The sequence below is a fragment of the Macadamia integrifolia genome, chromosome 2 (assembly GCF_013358625.1).
Source record: "Macadamia integrifolia cultivar HAES 741 chromosome 2, SCU_Mint_v3, whole genome shotgun sequence".
NCBI classification, from domain to species: Eukaryota; Viridiplantae; Streptophyta; class Magnoliopsida; order Proteales; family Proteaceae; genus Macadamia; species Macadamia integrifolia.
In genome coordinates this window covers 32133940-32149034 of record NC_056558.1, presented here as the reverse complement: position 1 = coordinate 32149034, position 15095 = coordinate 32133940, and the positions used below count along the sequence as shown (strand labels likewise).

The following is a 15095-nucleotide window of genomic DNA, read 5'->3' as shown; positions in this document are numbered from 1 at the left end:
GGAGAAAAAGTTATACAAAGGTAGATCTAAATATGCAACCTTTTTTTTTTTTTACTTAATTTTATGTTTCATTAATTTCATTTTGTTTGATTAACGAGGGCAGAGGGGCCGTATGACCGGGATGATTTTTTTCTATATAAGCATGTTAAATGAACCCTAGCAGTTCCGGTTCGAGTTGGCTTCTCATTGGGCTTTTGTTTGTGAACTAGATGGGAAATCAACCAATACTGTCCCACTTAACAATCGGTCCCAAAACTAAACTCCAATAGCCATCCTCTTCGCAGGTGAATGATAACTCATCCACTGGAGAAATTTAAAACTTGTATTGGTGGGGCGCGCCAGGCCCGTGCAGTAGTGCAACGCATGGGCGACGCTCGAAGTCCCCGGCAGCAAGCCACCGTAGTGGGCCCTCTCCCTAAAAAAACTAATTTAATATCATGTGGGTCGATGACCCAAGTATCAGATATTAAACTGATAAGAACAGATACTACACTTGATCTTAGCCAAAAGGCCGAGAAAGGTATGCTTTGTCCTACGCCTCTGTTTTCGTTTTATAAGCGCTCTCTTGCCATCCCTCTGTCTCTCTGGCCGATGTGGGATTAAAACAGTACCCATTTCCCCTGTTTATGCATTCTCTAATGCTCAAACCCAAAACATGGTTTGTTCTCTATGTTTGTTTCTCTGTATCATTAACTTACTCTCTGAATTCATCATTACTTCCTCATAGAATGGTTGGCATTGCAAAATTATTGACAGGCTGAAACTAATTACTCATCTTCTCAGCGATCATGGCAGGGAATATTATCAATAAATCAAGTCTCCTTAATGAGTCCATTGATTAGATCAGGTAGCTACTCTCATCCATGCCTACTTGAAAGATTGGACTTCACCCCCCCCCCCCTTTTACGTCTAGCTATTAATACGGAGACTTAAAAGAACTCAACCCCATTAACCAGCTTACAAGGTGAGGGAACCCAAGACCATATCAACCCACATCAATTTTCTTTTAAAACCATTCTGGGATCAACCCCATACGAGTGGTATGGATCGTAACAGTTATAGACATCATTAATTTCTATTGAGGCCTAGTCACTTCTCTACTGTCCACTTTTAAACTGAGAATAAAAGCAAGAATATTGGGAAAGCAAAAATCTGAAAAAAGAAAAGCTTTTTTTTTTTTTAAAATGTGGATCATAAAATAAGCCCTTATGCATGATCGTTATATGATCTAAAAGGTTTCACCAAAAAAAATATGATCTAAAAGGTCCTAAGAAAACAGAAAACAATGATAACAGAAAGGTTCAGAAAATGTAAGTACATGAATTAAAATATGGTCAACTCTGTCAAAGAGTAGCTCTAAAAAAGAGTGTTGATGCTAGTGTGGCACTCAAAACATGAATCTATCAATCACATTTTGAATAGGTTTACCAGTCCTGCAAAACATTAGTCTCCTTGCATCAGGTACAAGATGATAAATACACAGATCCTTGCATTGGACAACAGCATTTACTGATAGAACTTTCCCCTCTCCAAATGGCTCTACCATACATTACCAAAAGAACATCGAGCCGAGCCCTTTGAGTTTGGCCTAGCCAAATCAAGAAATGAAGAACTACTGCAAACCCAAGTAGAAGAACCCTTCCAAGACTCTCTCCATCGAAAGAGATCCAGCTTCGCTATTACAGTACAAACTAATCCTTCTTCATACTCCATTTTTTCAGTCCCAGAGGATATATCCAATTGCACTCACCCTCTGGCTATTTGGATGTAATTCTTCTTCTTTCAATTTCAAAAATGCAGGGAACAACCAACAGATTCATCCACTGGAGAACAACTTCTAATAGCACTCAGTTTTTTTACTCTCCTAGGAGGCACATAGCCTGACATGGAGCCATAAAGTAGCAACAAGTAATTGAAGTATTACCAAGAAAAACACAGTGATTGCATTGGCAACATTGCCAGAGACAACATTCTGATCTTACATTAACCAGGTTCATGCAAAACTCTGCTAAGATAATACATGATTACGTACCAGTAACATCGAAAGCATTCTGTAGAAATAAGCATAATAAAATAAAAAAAAATTCGAATATTTACAAATAGATCATTTTCTGGAACAGTAGCTTGTTTGATCCTTAATATTAATAAAATTCAGATAATTAAGAGATACATGGAGTTGTCACTAACAAAATTCACAGGAACTGACCCGTCAGCCCAAATAGCATTTTTGTTTTTCTCCACCCAATTCAGTAACAAAATGAGAAAACAATGAGTAAAAACAAGATAAAATACAGTAGTTCTAATTGAATAATTCATATAGACGGAAGTGCTCATCATATTGAGAGTGTACTAGGTTATAAGTTCTGCTGCCTATTCCATTATTGTAACCTACTGATATTGTCTCCTAGTGATCCTACTGTAGAGTTGGTGCCTACAGTCTAGTTGGGTACTGACTCTACATTAGTACACTGTTCACCTACTGCTTAGCTAGAGGTTCTTGTAGAAACACAACCCTAAAAACGACGTAAAAAGTAATAGAGAAATAAGAACAAGCAATGCACATAGATTTATGAGGTTTGAAAAGATTTCCTACATTAGTGAGATGAGATCCTACTTCACTACCAATGGAGAATAGGGTTACAACGCTTGTCCTCACACCTCTCAAAATTGCTTACAGAGAAAATAAACTTCGCTACAAATATATAATGAAAAACCCTAATACCAGAAAGTACAAAATTTCCCCCAGTAAACGATCCCAAATAAAAATTCGAGCAGGGGCGCTATGTAGGGGCCTCTTACCCCCTTGCAACCTCCACAGCCTGCTTACTGGTAAATGGGACCGTCGTTGTGTTGGGGGCTTGCACCAGTACTCTTTAGATTAAACTGTAACAGAATACAAGACTTTGTACACCAAGAGTTTTATCAAGTTAAAGTCACTAGTACAATCAAAGGTTTGGAAATTCAACTTGGCTAAGTTAGAAGGAAGAAAATAACTTCTTCAGGCACTTACTCGAATGTTTGATACACTGGTTTTGAGAAAATAAGTACCCAAGCAGAATATGATGTTGTGGCTGTTTATTTGGCCACAAGAAAAGAAGATTATGGTGTTATGGTGCAAATATTTGTCCATTTGGCCACAAGATGGGGAATTTGTCTAAGGATTACATGAGAAACATACTGCTGATCCTACAAACCTCTATATGGACTATACACTAGAAATTCATTATCAAGTGATTCTAAGTTTTTTACTGGCTAATTAAAATGCTTCCATTGTATATTCTCACTTCATTTTGATTCAATTAAAATTACTTAAAATTGAGCAGAATTGGTTTCACTATCCACCACAAAGAGCCTAACCTCAATGCATTTTCTACATGAAAAATTGACTCTCTCCCAATTCATCAAGACCCAAACAATTCAATAAAGGAAAGTAGAAGATAAACTAAATGAATAACATATGCATCCAAACAGAATCAGGGACAGTGAGTTAACAAAATCTGGAGTTGGTGGACTGATATCAGTATGTAAACTCTCCATGCATTAACTAGTAGATTCATTTCTGTTAAACTTTGGCCATTGTGAACACATCGAATCAAAATTCCAAAAATCCTATTTGGTAATTTGTCCATCACATTCCTGTATTACCTAGACAAAATACTAATAATATGACCATCTTGTACATCACATTCGGCCAACAAAAGGAAAACAACTCAAATATCTGCCCCAAAAACATTCCAAAAGATAAAAAAATGATCTCTATTGAATGCAACCACTCCAATGGTTGGATCCCAAGCCTGAAGAAATAAAAGACTCTTTTTTTCTCTCATCAACTCTTTCTCTTATGCTGAGTGTAGTGCAATTATAGTTTCAGCCATAGCTTGTCTTATAGATGAGCTAAGAATGGAGATTAAAATCTAACAGAGAAGATCACGCCAAGTGGAGTCATTCTAAAGGGTAACCTTTAGTTATCCTTAATTGCTGAGATAAAAGAGAGGTAATAGAGCACTACAAATCCATGTCTAAAGTGTCAGCATTTCTAAAGCCACAAACTATGCTTCCATGGTCGAACTTATAGCACAGGTTTGTTCAACCAATTTCTAAAAAACTACTCCACCAGCCTTTTGTGAATGCATAAAAACTAGCAGCCGATGATTTTTTCGTATAAAAAATCCAATTGACATCACAACACCCATCTAGTACAGCCAGGCTGCTATAATAGTGTAGGCCATAACTCATTGTGCCCTTCAAGTATCTCAATAACCTCATCGTCCAATGCTTTGTACCCAGGTTATAAGTGTGTTGACTCAACTCTCTCTCTCTCTCTCGGATAACTTTCCAACAATTCATCCACCATTGAATATATGAATTTCACAAGTAGTTATGGTACATGGAAGGGTGATATAGCAATTCTAACCATTTGATCACAAGGGTATGATCTGAATTGTCCATGACATATATCATCCCACGCATTAGCAAAAGAAAATTTTGTTCTTGCCATTCAGTAGTTTTGGATTTTTCAATGCTTTATTTTGCGAATTAACCAACTCTATTAAATTTGAAATTTGATATTTGAGATATCTTTAGACTCAATAGTTTACAAAATTTCAACCTCATCCAACATGTCACATGTAAGATGCAATTTTTGAGATATAGTTTCTATGTTATTATTAATTTGCTGTGTGCATGTAGTTGTCGGGAATAATTTTAGGTTGGAAAACTAATCTTAAACTTTTGATATTTTCATCATATATCAGTTGAGTTTTGTCACCTAATAGCATAAGCTTTTGGGTTGATAAATTGTAATGTGGTATTAGAATTGTAAGGCGTACTGTGTGTTTATAATATACCTTCATACGTCCCTCAAAAATGGGTAATACGTGCAACCCATTAGTGAAGTCGTGGGAATAATATGATCACGTTGGAAAATTTGGAAGCCTTGGATATTTTCATATACTAGTTAGGCCTTTACACATAATAACTTAAGTTTTTGGGTTGAACACTCAAATAATAATCAAGTAGAGTGATTAACCTACTTCAGTCTTCATAGTACTATCCCTACTGGCATGGTTCCTCAAATGGGTAGCAAGTGATTGAAACATGTAGAGATTTGAGAACCAGAATCAAAGAAGAGGAAAGAAGAGAAAGACAGAGGAATTAGGGAGTAAGGCTTGTGCGATTGATTGTTCGATTACTGCTAGCCACTTTCTTTATATTAATTATGAAATAATTACATACTTTGAGTATGACTCTAAAGACATATGAGTAGGACTTTAAAGCCTAATCATAACCACTGTTATCAAAAACACATTTAAAACTCTATTTTAAATACGTTCTCGTTTTTTACCGTTTAAAACACGTTTTCCCGTATGCTTCTCAAAGATACTTAGAAAAACATCAAACGGCAAGCATTTCTGTTATAAACACGTTTAAAACGCGTTTAAACACATTCCCCTTTTTTGGTGTTTTTTCTTAAGACTTAACTTGTTGAACATAATGTCTACTTAATTAACCATATCTCTCTCTCCCGAACTCTGATCCACCTGATTCTTTCGCCGACTTGAAGCTGACTCAATGGCCTATATTTCTGATGATATGACCTTCAACTCAATATCAATGTATGGATCCCGAAATTAAGATACAAACTGATGCATTTGCTGAAAAATATTTCTAAAGTGATAACTATTAACTCAAATTGAACATACATTACTCCAAGAGTGTGTTGACTATGTTGAAAACAATGAACAACATCATAGCCAAGCCACATTGCTCAATAAAACTTGGACATTTGTGGTGTATGAATTTAGAATTGGTAGTGGGTGATATTCAATTATATGTCATACACACTAAGACATGATATATATATATCAGTGTTGAATACTATAGTTATTTTGAACATTAGATGCAAGTATACATGTAATAAGTCCTTAATTTATACGAGTATAATACCCTTTTTTTGTCTCGTTTTTTTAAATCTACACGTTTAAAACCCGTACCGTCTGTTTTTTTTACCCTTTTTTTTACCGTATCGTTCAAAAAATTTTACTATTTAAAACCCATACCGTCCGTTTTCCTTTTTTTGCCATTCTCATTTTTGCTAACGATGATCATAAAAAGGAACTTACTTAGACTAGGAAACTAACTTCTCCTAATTCACTTAGACTGGGACTCATTCCACGATGGGGACACTTCCCCTATCGTGCAGTTGAATTACACTAACTGTGGATCAAGAAATACAGCTAGATATTTTCACATAAGTTTATAAGCTTTAAACACACTACATGCAGCAGCCTATTGATGGGTTGTGAGGCATAACAGAGTGACTATGAAGAATTTCGGGGAGTTAAAAATGAAGCTTCTGGTTCATATTGATTGTGAGTGAAGAATGAAAATTGAACCAAGTGGCGACCAACCGACATTGAGCTGCCAACCTTCCTGTTGATATGAAGTCTTTGAGGAGATCAGCTTGGCAAGCCTTCTGTAGTAAAAAGGGTAGTTATGAACCCTATAAACCATCCCCACGGGGTGGTGAAGGGAGGACTTTCCAATTGATAAGAAAAATCCACTACCTGGCATCCTGCACTTGGAAGAAGTATCTTAGGAGATCAAGTTGATCGTAATTTGATCCTATTAGAGTAACTTATGATAGAATAATTCGTATGATTTCAATAGTTTAAAGAAAAAATTGTGATAGTAGCCTGGTGAGATGTAACCATAGCTTTCTTATTAAAATCTCAGCCGAATCAGATTTGATTGTAAGCAAAATGGTCTTCTATTTTTCAAAAAAAAAAAATCCTTGGACGACGGTTATTGGGCCCTGAAAAAGTTAATATTAGCATGGGCTTGTTCTAGCCCAGTATAGTTGTGATGCACAATATGTGCTATCCCTTTATGACGGATTTGTAGCCCATCACTAGGTCAGCCTAGACATCATTAATGTTTACATGGCAAATGAATAGGGGAAGAGTTCTATGTCCGGAAGAATGGCTCCTGCACCAGCATGAGAGCCAATGGGAGTGCAACTTAAAATATCAATATGGTGAGCATTTCGACCTTTCATGAGGGGAGGCGTGATCATTTTACACCTCCTTCTGTGTTAGGGCACAACCCCTCCCAGACAGAGTCCTTTTTCCCAAATAATAATTAAAAGAATTAGGAATGCAATAGTGGGCTATCTAGGAATTAGGATTCGTCTTCTCACCTCAAGTAGCTCGATCATGGTCTAGGGCTAAGCTTGGCTCTGCTTGCTTAATTGAGTCCAACAAATATGATGGCTATTATGTGCTAACAAGGCCCAATGTTTGAAACCACAAAACCTTTTTTTTTCCCCCATTGAGCGTCAAATAATTTTCCTTCCTTCTCCCTCTTTTGGCAAAAGTTTTGGTGGACGTGATCTAAAAGACTTTGGATAATTCATTTATTTATGTCACACAGTTGGGTGATGTGGTGATTGTGAACATATCAAATTTTAAACTCAGATTGGGGATATGCTTCTAACTCAGTGGTAAGCAGCTAGCCAGTTGGGCTCTAACGTAAGTCCATGAAAGGATCTTGGTACAATCTTCTATGAAAGGACCTTGGTACAATCTTCTTACTCTCCACTTTCTTGAAATACAGTAGCAGTAGGTTAGTAGTTAGTAATAACTAATAACTGTAGCTTAATGGCCTCTCTGCTAACTCTAATGTGGTATTGCATAAAAATAAAAAAATAAAAAAATTCAATCATATGCCCAACCATTGACATCCTCCTTTTTATATTTTAGGCATATTCATGTGTTGACACCCTTTCATTCGTAATCCAAGATTTTCATAACTTTAAACACTATTTGTCCTAACTCTATTTGACTTGAAACTTGATATGTGAATAGGGACCTTGGATATATAGACTAAATAGAAATCTTATTCGATTAACAAGGTGTTTTCTCTTGTTCTGATATTAACTTTTTAATTGATGAAGCTCAAAGTACATTCCAATCAATTTACCGTCATCTTATTATTCTACTACGTACCTGATTTTGAGCATGCACAGTTAGATGATCCACTCTTCCATAAAATATATATATTCACACTTGTAACATTTTTAGAGGATTGAGTTCTTTATCCAACTGCATGGTATACGTCCGCGTCTCCCTATATCTATCTCTCTCCGCCTACAACAAGGGGCATAAATTTCATTTCATATGAGGGAGAAGAGAAATAGACACAGATAGGTGCTCACAAATGCTAGGCAATCTGGCTACATTCTTTCTCCTTATTTATATATTGTTGAAATCTTATTCTCACTGTTTCAGTAGACCAATCAAGCAGTTGATGACTAGCTTCCATGAATTATAAGAGCCTTTGCTCGTTTCTTTTCCTACTCAGCTAAGATTAAGGAAAAAAAAAGGATTATATAGGGGTAGACTTGTAAATACATGATATAATGTGTTCATTTTACCCTAACAATATACCTGTGGCAAAAGTTTTTTTTGTCACCCATGGTGAAAGAGGATCATTTCAATTACGATGATTTGACAATATAATTAAACTTTTAGAATAGTGAATCTCATCATTAACTCTCGCTCATATCATTCTTGAGTTCAATTAAAGTATAAAATCTCATTGTTGAAAAGATTCTCTCTCCAACGTTTGTGAAGGAAAATGGACCCCTATACTATTTTATGGGGATCAGAGGGTTTCCTACGTGTGTATTTTCACACCAATGGGCATGGAGGTCTTTTTTTTTTTTTTTTTTTTTTTTTTTTTCATTTAAGGTGTATCGCAATGGTTTGTGAAGAAACGTGTCAAGGAATCTACAAAACAAAATTAATTATGGAAATCCTTCTCCCCAATTTTATATGAAAAAAAAAGCCTAAAAGATAGTGTTGCCCATATCTGAAAAAACATCATCTACAACGAAGAGGACTTGTGGTTAAGGGCAATGAGAGTGTAATATCAACACGTGGCCAAAAGAGTGAAAACATCCTCTACAGTGAATCTTTGCAGCTTCAGAATGTTTCAGTTTATGCTTCTACCTATTACCTGGATATTCCAAGAGAGATGTGTACTATCGACACTTGGCCAAAAGAGTGAAAATATCCTCTTCCGCGGATGAGGCGAGCATCCGATGGCCAGAACGACATTGGGGTACATGTCGATATCGTTTTGGCCGTCTGATGCTCACCGCACCTGCGACAGACAATCATCACTCGCCAAAAGACGACTAACAGCTAAGATGTAAAGCACAAAACCTGGGACATCTCGACCAGTTTGAAATGAGCTAATTTATGATAACCCAAACAGAAAACCTAGGTTTGCTGATTCCTTCTCAAATCGACAGGAGAATTGAATCATACAAAATCAAATAACTTGCTGTAATATAGTAGGAATTAGGTTTTCCTCAAAATTAGAATCATACAAAATCAAATAACTTACTGTAATACATGCATAGTCACAATTTATGTGCATAGCCTTAAGCAGTTATTCAACCAAATCTCAAACTGAAAACAAATGAGATCACTACCTCGTCTGATAGAAAACTCATTACCTTCTCGAAATCAGTGTTGATTGCGGAAAGTAGAAGGAAGAAAAGGGAAAAGTAAAGGAGCAGGAAGATGGAGAGAGGCGACAAAAGAAGATGGAGAGGGAAAGATGGAGAGAGGAAGGAGTGGCCGAAGCTTCTGGCTGAACGAGGGAGTGGCTGTTGTGTTCTGTCGCAACTTCAAACTAATACGGGAAGAAAATGGAAAAGGGAAGAAGCAAGAAGAAGGAGAGAGGCAACACAAGAAGATGGAGAGAGAGAGAAGGGGTGGCTGCAGCTTCTGGCTGAATGAGGGAGCGACTGTTGTGTTCGCTCACAACTTTGAACTGATTCTCCTTTCGATTGGGGAAGGAAATTAGTAAACCTTGGTTTTCCGGAGATTATCAGAAATTAACCCGTTTCAAAACGGGTCAAGAAGTCCCAATTTCGGGCTTTACATCTCAGCCATTGATCATCTTTTGGCCACGTGTTGACAACACAATATCGTCAACACAATGTCTCATTGCACTTCATTGTAGAGGATGTTTTTCCCACTATCTCCACATATAGAGGGGGTAAAATGATATCCCTCTATGGAAGACAAAAATGATGCTTTTGCTCACACTCCTATTTGGCCCCTACATTGACAAACACATGACCACATGGCCATGACCACACTACCTTCTAGGGAACATTACCATTTCATGTCATTTATTTTTGGGAGAGGAATCATTATGACGTGAGAATGCAATTTTTCACCAATGAAGACGTGAGAAATCAAATCATTAAATAGGAATACCTAAGTTTTATTGAGAAAAGAAAACGTGAACTCCATGAGTGGAATTTGAGAGGAGAATCTGCATCATAGCAATCTTCGTTTTTGTTGTTGAAAAGCATGAGTAGGGAAAAAGAACTGAAACTTAGAAGACTCTATTTGCCGCTGAGCCATAATCAACCGTTGTCCATGTACAGTGTTACAAATCACAAACGGACAAATCCCATTCAAACTTGACGGCGCCCCAGCCGTACGTTCACAACACCTATTTAATTTGCCAATTGTTACCTTACCGACTTGAACAGAGAAGAAAGAAGAAAAAATGAATTAGTGATCCTCTTCGACTTCCTTCACAGTTCTCATTCACCAAAATCTTAACCCTTAAAGGAGGTGGGTCCGTTAGCTCTCTCTAGGCATGGTTTAGCAACACTGATATTGGTTGCCTACGGATGATGAAGAAGTCAATCAACTAGATCAGCTCTTTTTAGAGGAGCAGTTAAGACTAAAACCCATACGCTAGTCCTTTTAATTTATTGGACACACAGATGAGACAGACTGCGACGGTCGTTGCAGGGAAGCGTGTGGGGCCGACACCCACACGTTTCACATGGGAATAGATTAAGTTGCTTTCCACAAAGTGATATAAGAAAAAGAATATATGGTGATGAATGTATGGTGCAATTGGAAGTTTTGGTGAGATATATACATGGACCACCTTATCTTCTTCTTTATAGTTTGTAACCTAATCAATAGACAATGACCAATACTCAATACAACCATTCTCTCTCTCTCTCTAGACATTTCGAACACTAATCAAGCTTAGTCGCTTCCGTGATCAAATTCTAAGCACTTCTTCCACTTCTTTCTTCTTGTCCAGGGTTCCGGTTGGTAGAGCCAGCAGCTAAACCTTGACCAAATTTCACACGTACCGTTGCCACTTAGTGCCTTTGGTATTGATGCCACATGTTGAGTGTGGGCCCAGCTGTCTATTGGAGAGTAGTAATGTGAATTGATCAGTTAAATTTCAATACTTGGTTTGGCCTGCAACGCCGGGCCTTGCAACAATCTCACGCTTTGATACCACTTGATAGAATTTAAATTAAGCTTTTAGCTCAATAATTTCGTCTTCGGAATGGAATTGAAAAATTCTCGATTGATCTATTTGAATTCGAAGCTCCTCGCTTGATGGATTGATAACTTGAGTACTGATCTTCATCGGGAGATGTTCGTTGAGATGGATTGGAGAAGAAATAATTGAGTCCTGAGTAACAGAGAAATAGATGATGATGATGATTGGTGATGATCAATCATCGGAGACAGAATGAGCATGCCAACACAGGAGCATACATACGCAACGTCGGAGGATATAAACTCTGGTTTTTTGTTGCTTCGCCATCGTTAGACATCTCTTCCTGAAGCTCGTTTTCCTGCGGCAATTACTCTTACGCCGAGTCTGCGAAGAAGTTGAACTCGAAGAAGATGCTGGGCTGTATCTGTAAGCGATGTTCGTAGCCATATGGAAAGAAATTGAAATTTCTTTCTCTTTCTTTCTTCACAACTAGAAGAAGAAAGGATAGTGAGGTGCGAACACTCGGCGATCAGAAACCCTCAGCCATCAACTCTTGAGAATGAGTTTGGTTAATATAAGCTCAATGAACTTGAACAAAGTGGTCCCACTTCGACAGACGATGTCTCCTTCCATGAAAGAGAATTCTTTCTTAAATGACAAAATTGCCCTCCCTTTTCTTAATTCTAAGGTTAATTGCTAAAGAGTTGGGATATAGGAGGGTCAAACCCTAGCAAACTGACGAAACAAAATCAATATAAGCTTATAGGATCATGTTTTGGATTGAGATTGAAATTAAATTAGATAATATCAAAATTGATAAGACATCGAATCCAACTTAAAAAATTGATTAAAATTAATATAATGTGATAATAAAAAAACTTTTATATTCATAATATGTTTATAATAGAGATAACGTTATTTAGTCACGAGGGATGTGTTAATATGGGAGGGAAAAAAATCCTCTACCGCGGGTCTGGTGGAGCGGCGAGGATTCGATGGTCGGCATAGTATCGAAAAGTGTGCCGATATCATCTTGACTGTCCAATGCTCGTCACACGACCGCACCCACGGCAGAGGATCATCGCCCATATGGGAATCAATGAAAGTGCATACTGAAACATCCAATAGAGAAGGATGGGATAATCATTTTACTACCTTATGTTTGGCTGCAAGAGGTCACCACTGGGGTAGTATATTTTCTCTTATATTCACATGGTGAACCAAAACCAAACTAATAGTAAGTCAATAATAATCAAAATTGAACCAAAATTGATGCATCCTTATTGAATCATGTTTTGATTTCATTCATTCTCACATCGAAATCAATGAAATTAAACCAAAATCAATCCAAACAAATCGATTGACACCCCTAAATATGCGTATCCACAATTTTTTTCATAAAATAAAAAAAAATTACAGAATAAAAAATGTGAAGGTTATTTTGGTCAATTAAGAAAAGAACAAATTTTGTTCAAATTTTGTTTCTGAAGATTCTCTTTGTATTTACTGTCTTCTAAGGTTTAATAGTATAACAATGAGTGATGGAAGTCCTAGTGTCGTCTGCGTTAAAAGCTACCCATCCTCTCTAGACGCTAGATAGTCAAGCAAAGCCACGCGACCTCCCTATCTCCTTACTCTACTCCCACGTTTTCCTGTTGGCGCCGACCTTCTCGAAACTCATTCGTCTTCTCGCACTATTTAAATTCTCACGATAAAATATATTTATTCCATATTCTATCCTATAATAATGCCTAATGAATGGCCCACAGCAACCAATGCGGGATTCAAGGGGCCAGAAATAAGAACTTTATTTATCTCGTGAGAAAATGCCACTTCATGGCTGCCTATGCTTTCTTGTGATGGCTATAGAGTTTCGCACACGTCACCAGCCACATCACGCAAACACTATCCGGTTTGGGTGGCCAGTCGGCCCAATCTTATCTAAAAAAAATGGGACTGCTTCATTTTCAAATATCTCCACCAGGGCAATGAACCGGGTTCATTATATAATCCAATTGCCTCCCATTTGCCAAAAAAAAAAACACTACTATGAGGGATTAAAATAACAAAGAAGCACAATAAATTAATCTCTTTTTATTCTTTGATGGCTGAATTTTATTGTGTATTTGTTAGGTTGAGGGGGAGTATAATGAACACTAAATTTTATAATTAATATTTTTTTATGAGAGGATTCTTTGAACAAGAGACATAGGACAACGCACCAATGAGGAACGATAAAACGATTTCGTACATAGGAGGACAACGAGGTCATTTCATATAAGGAATGAATAGAGATAGACACAAAGGTGCTACTCAAAGGTTGAAAGAATATTTTTCTTTTTTCCCAATTATATCAAAACAACAAATTAATTTTAGAACAAGTAGTATAATTCTTTACCAAAAAAAAAAAGAGATCTTGGTAAAAGAAATTTGATTTTAATTTTCTTTTGTTTCAAATAAAATATGAAAAATAATGTCAATTTGGAGAACCCCTTCCTATTGGGTAAGTAGGAATGTTTAGTTTTTAGTTAAAAAAAATCAAGTAAATTCAAAGCATGGAAAATAATAAAATAGCATGCGTCTACGTCTCTCAGGCATGGAGCACGAAGGACAACATTGATCGATAAGGGTGTTACATCTACAATGGCTGTGTACACTATGTCCTCATTGGTTGTGGTCCTAGGTCTTCAGCTGCCAAGTGATTTCCCCACCCCCCCCCTCACCTTATTTTGGAATCAATAATGTTATAGTGATATCCCACTTGTGTAATCTTGAGTCCTGACCTGGCTCTTCCCATTGCCATCTCAAATATTTTGGAGGATATTCGGTCTCTCGTAGCTCACTTTTCAAGTTGATCCTTTCTAAGTATTTTTAGGAAGGCTAATCGTGTCATCAATACCCTAGCTAGACGGCCTGTATGTGGCAAGTAAGATAGTTGGCCTTATCTACTCCTTGGCTCCTCAGTGTTTGTAATCAGGATGCATTGTACTTCTCTTACCCCTTTCAATAGAATGGTTTTTCTTACCCCCCCAAAAAAAAAAATCATGATTACATTAGTTGAGATGGTACATGCAAACCCAAAAAATAAGGGTTTGAGAATAAGGTCATCTGGTCACCCACCCAATCCAAGTTAGTGAGTCCCAGAGGTTACAAGGAAAAATTACTCTTTAAGCCATAACTTAAAGAATTAATGAATATTTCCTGAGAATCGTGTATTCCTCAAGCCATAAAAGAGGAGGAATTCCTTAATTGATAGCCGTCATTATTGTAGGATGATAGGAAACAATGAAAGGTATTTTGGACCTCTAACAAATAGGGGCAGTAATAATGACTTTTGATGTATGAGTGTTTCTTTCACCATTATAGAAGTTTCATTTTGTCACCCCGATGTAGGCTAGTCAATGGAGTTTACTTCCATTTCTTAGCCTAAATCCCCTTAGGATCAGAGAGATCTCTAAGAGTTTGGATGAAGAACACCATCTTGAATGTGGGTAACAACCTAAGCCATAAATAAGAAGCACCTTATGTGTTTTAGAAGATCTAAGAAATGCTTTCAATCCCTATTAAGAGTCCTTTAGAGAGAACTAGAGAAATAGGCTCCCTCTTCGGCAAGTCCTTTGTTGTTGTGCAAAATTGATCAGCTCCTCCAAACATAAACCTAGCATGCTCCAAATCTCTACTCTTCAAGAGTTTTGAGTTAGGTGATTCATTCTTCTTACCTTCCTTAATTCCTTTTTTTTTTTTTTTTTTTTTTT

General features: G+C 37.0%; 1 protein-coding gene and 1 non-coding gene across 2 annotated transcripts; both read right to left on the bottom strand.

Annotated features, from left to right (window-relative positions):
- Window positions 1-328: 328 nt before the first annotated feature.
- LOC122072396 lies at window positions 329-524 on the bottom strand. The gene has a single exon (XR_006138414.1). It is a non-coding gene; the product is annotated as a U2 spliceosomal RNA (small nuclear RNA).
- Window positions 525-10930: 10406 nt separating this feature from the next.
- On the bottom strand, window positions 10931-11879 carry LOC122072214 (small polypeptide DEVIL 10-like). The gene has a single exon (XM_042636786.1). The coding sequence runs from the start codon at window positions 11785-11787 to the stop codon at window positions 11575-11577; it is 213 nt and encodes a 70-aa protein (XP_042492720.1). The 5' UTR covers window positions 11788-11879; the 3' UTR covers window positions 10931-11574.
- Window positions 11880-15095: the final 3216 nt, after the last annotated feature.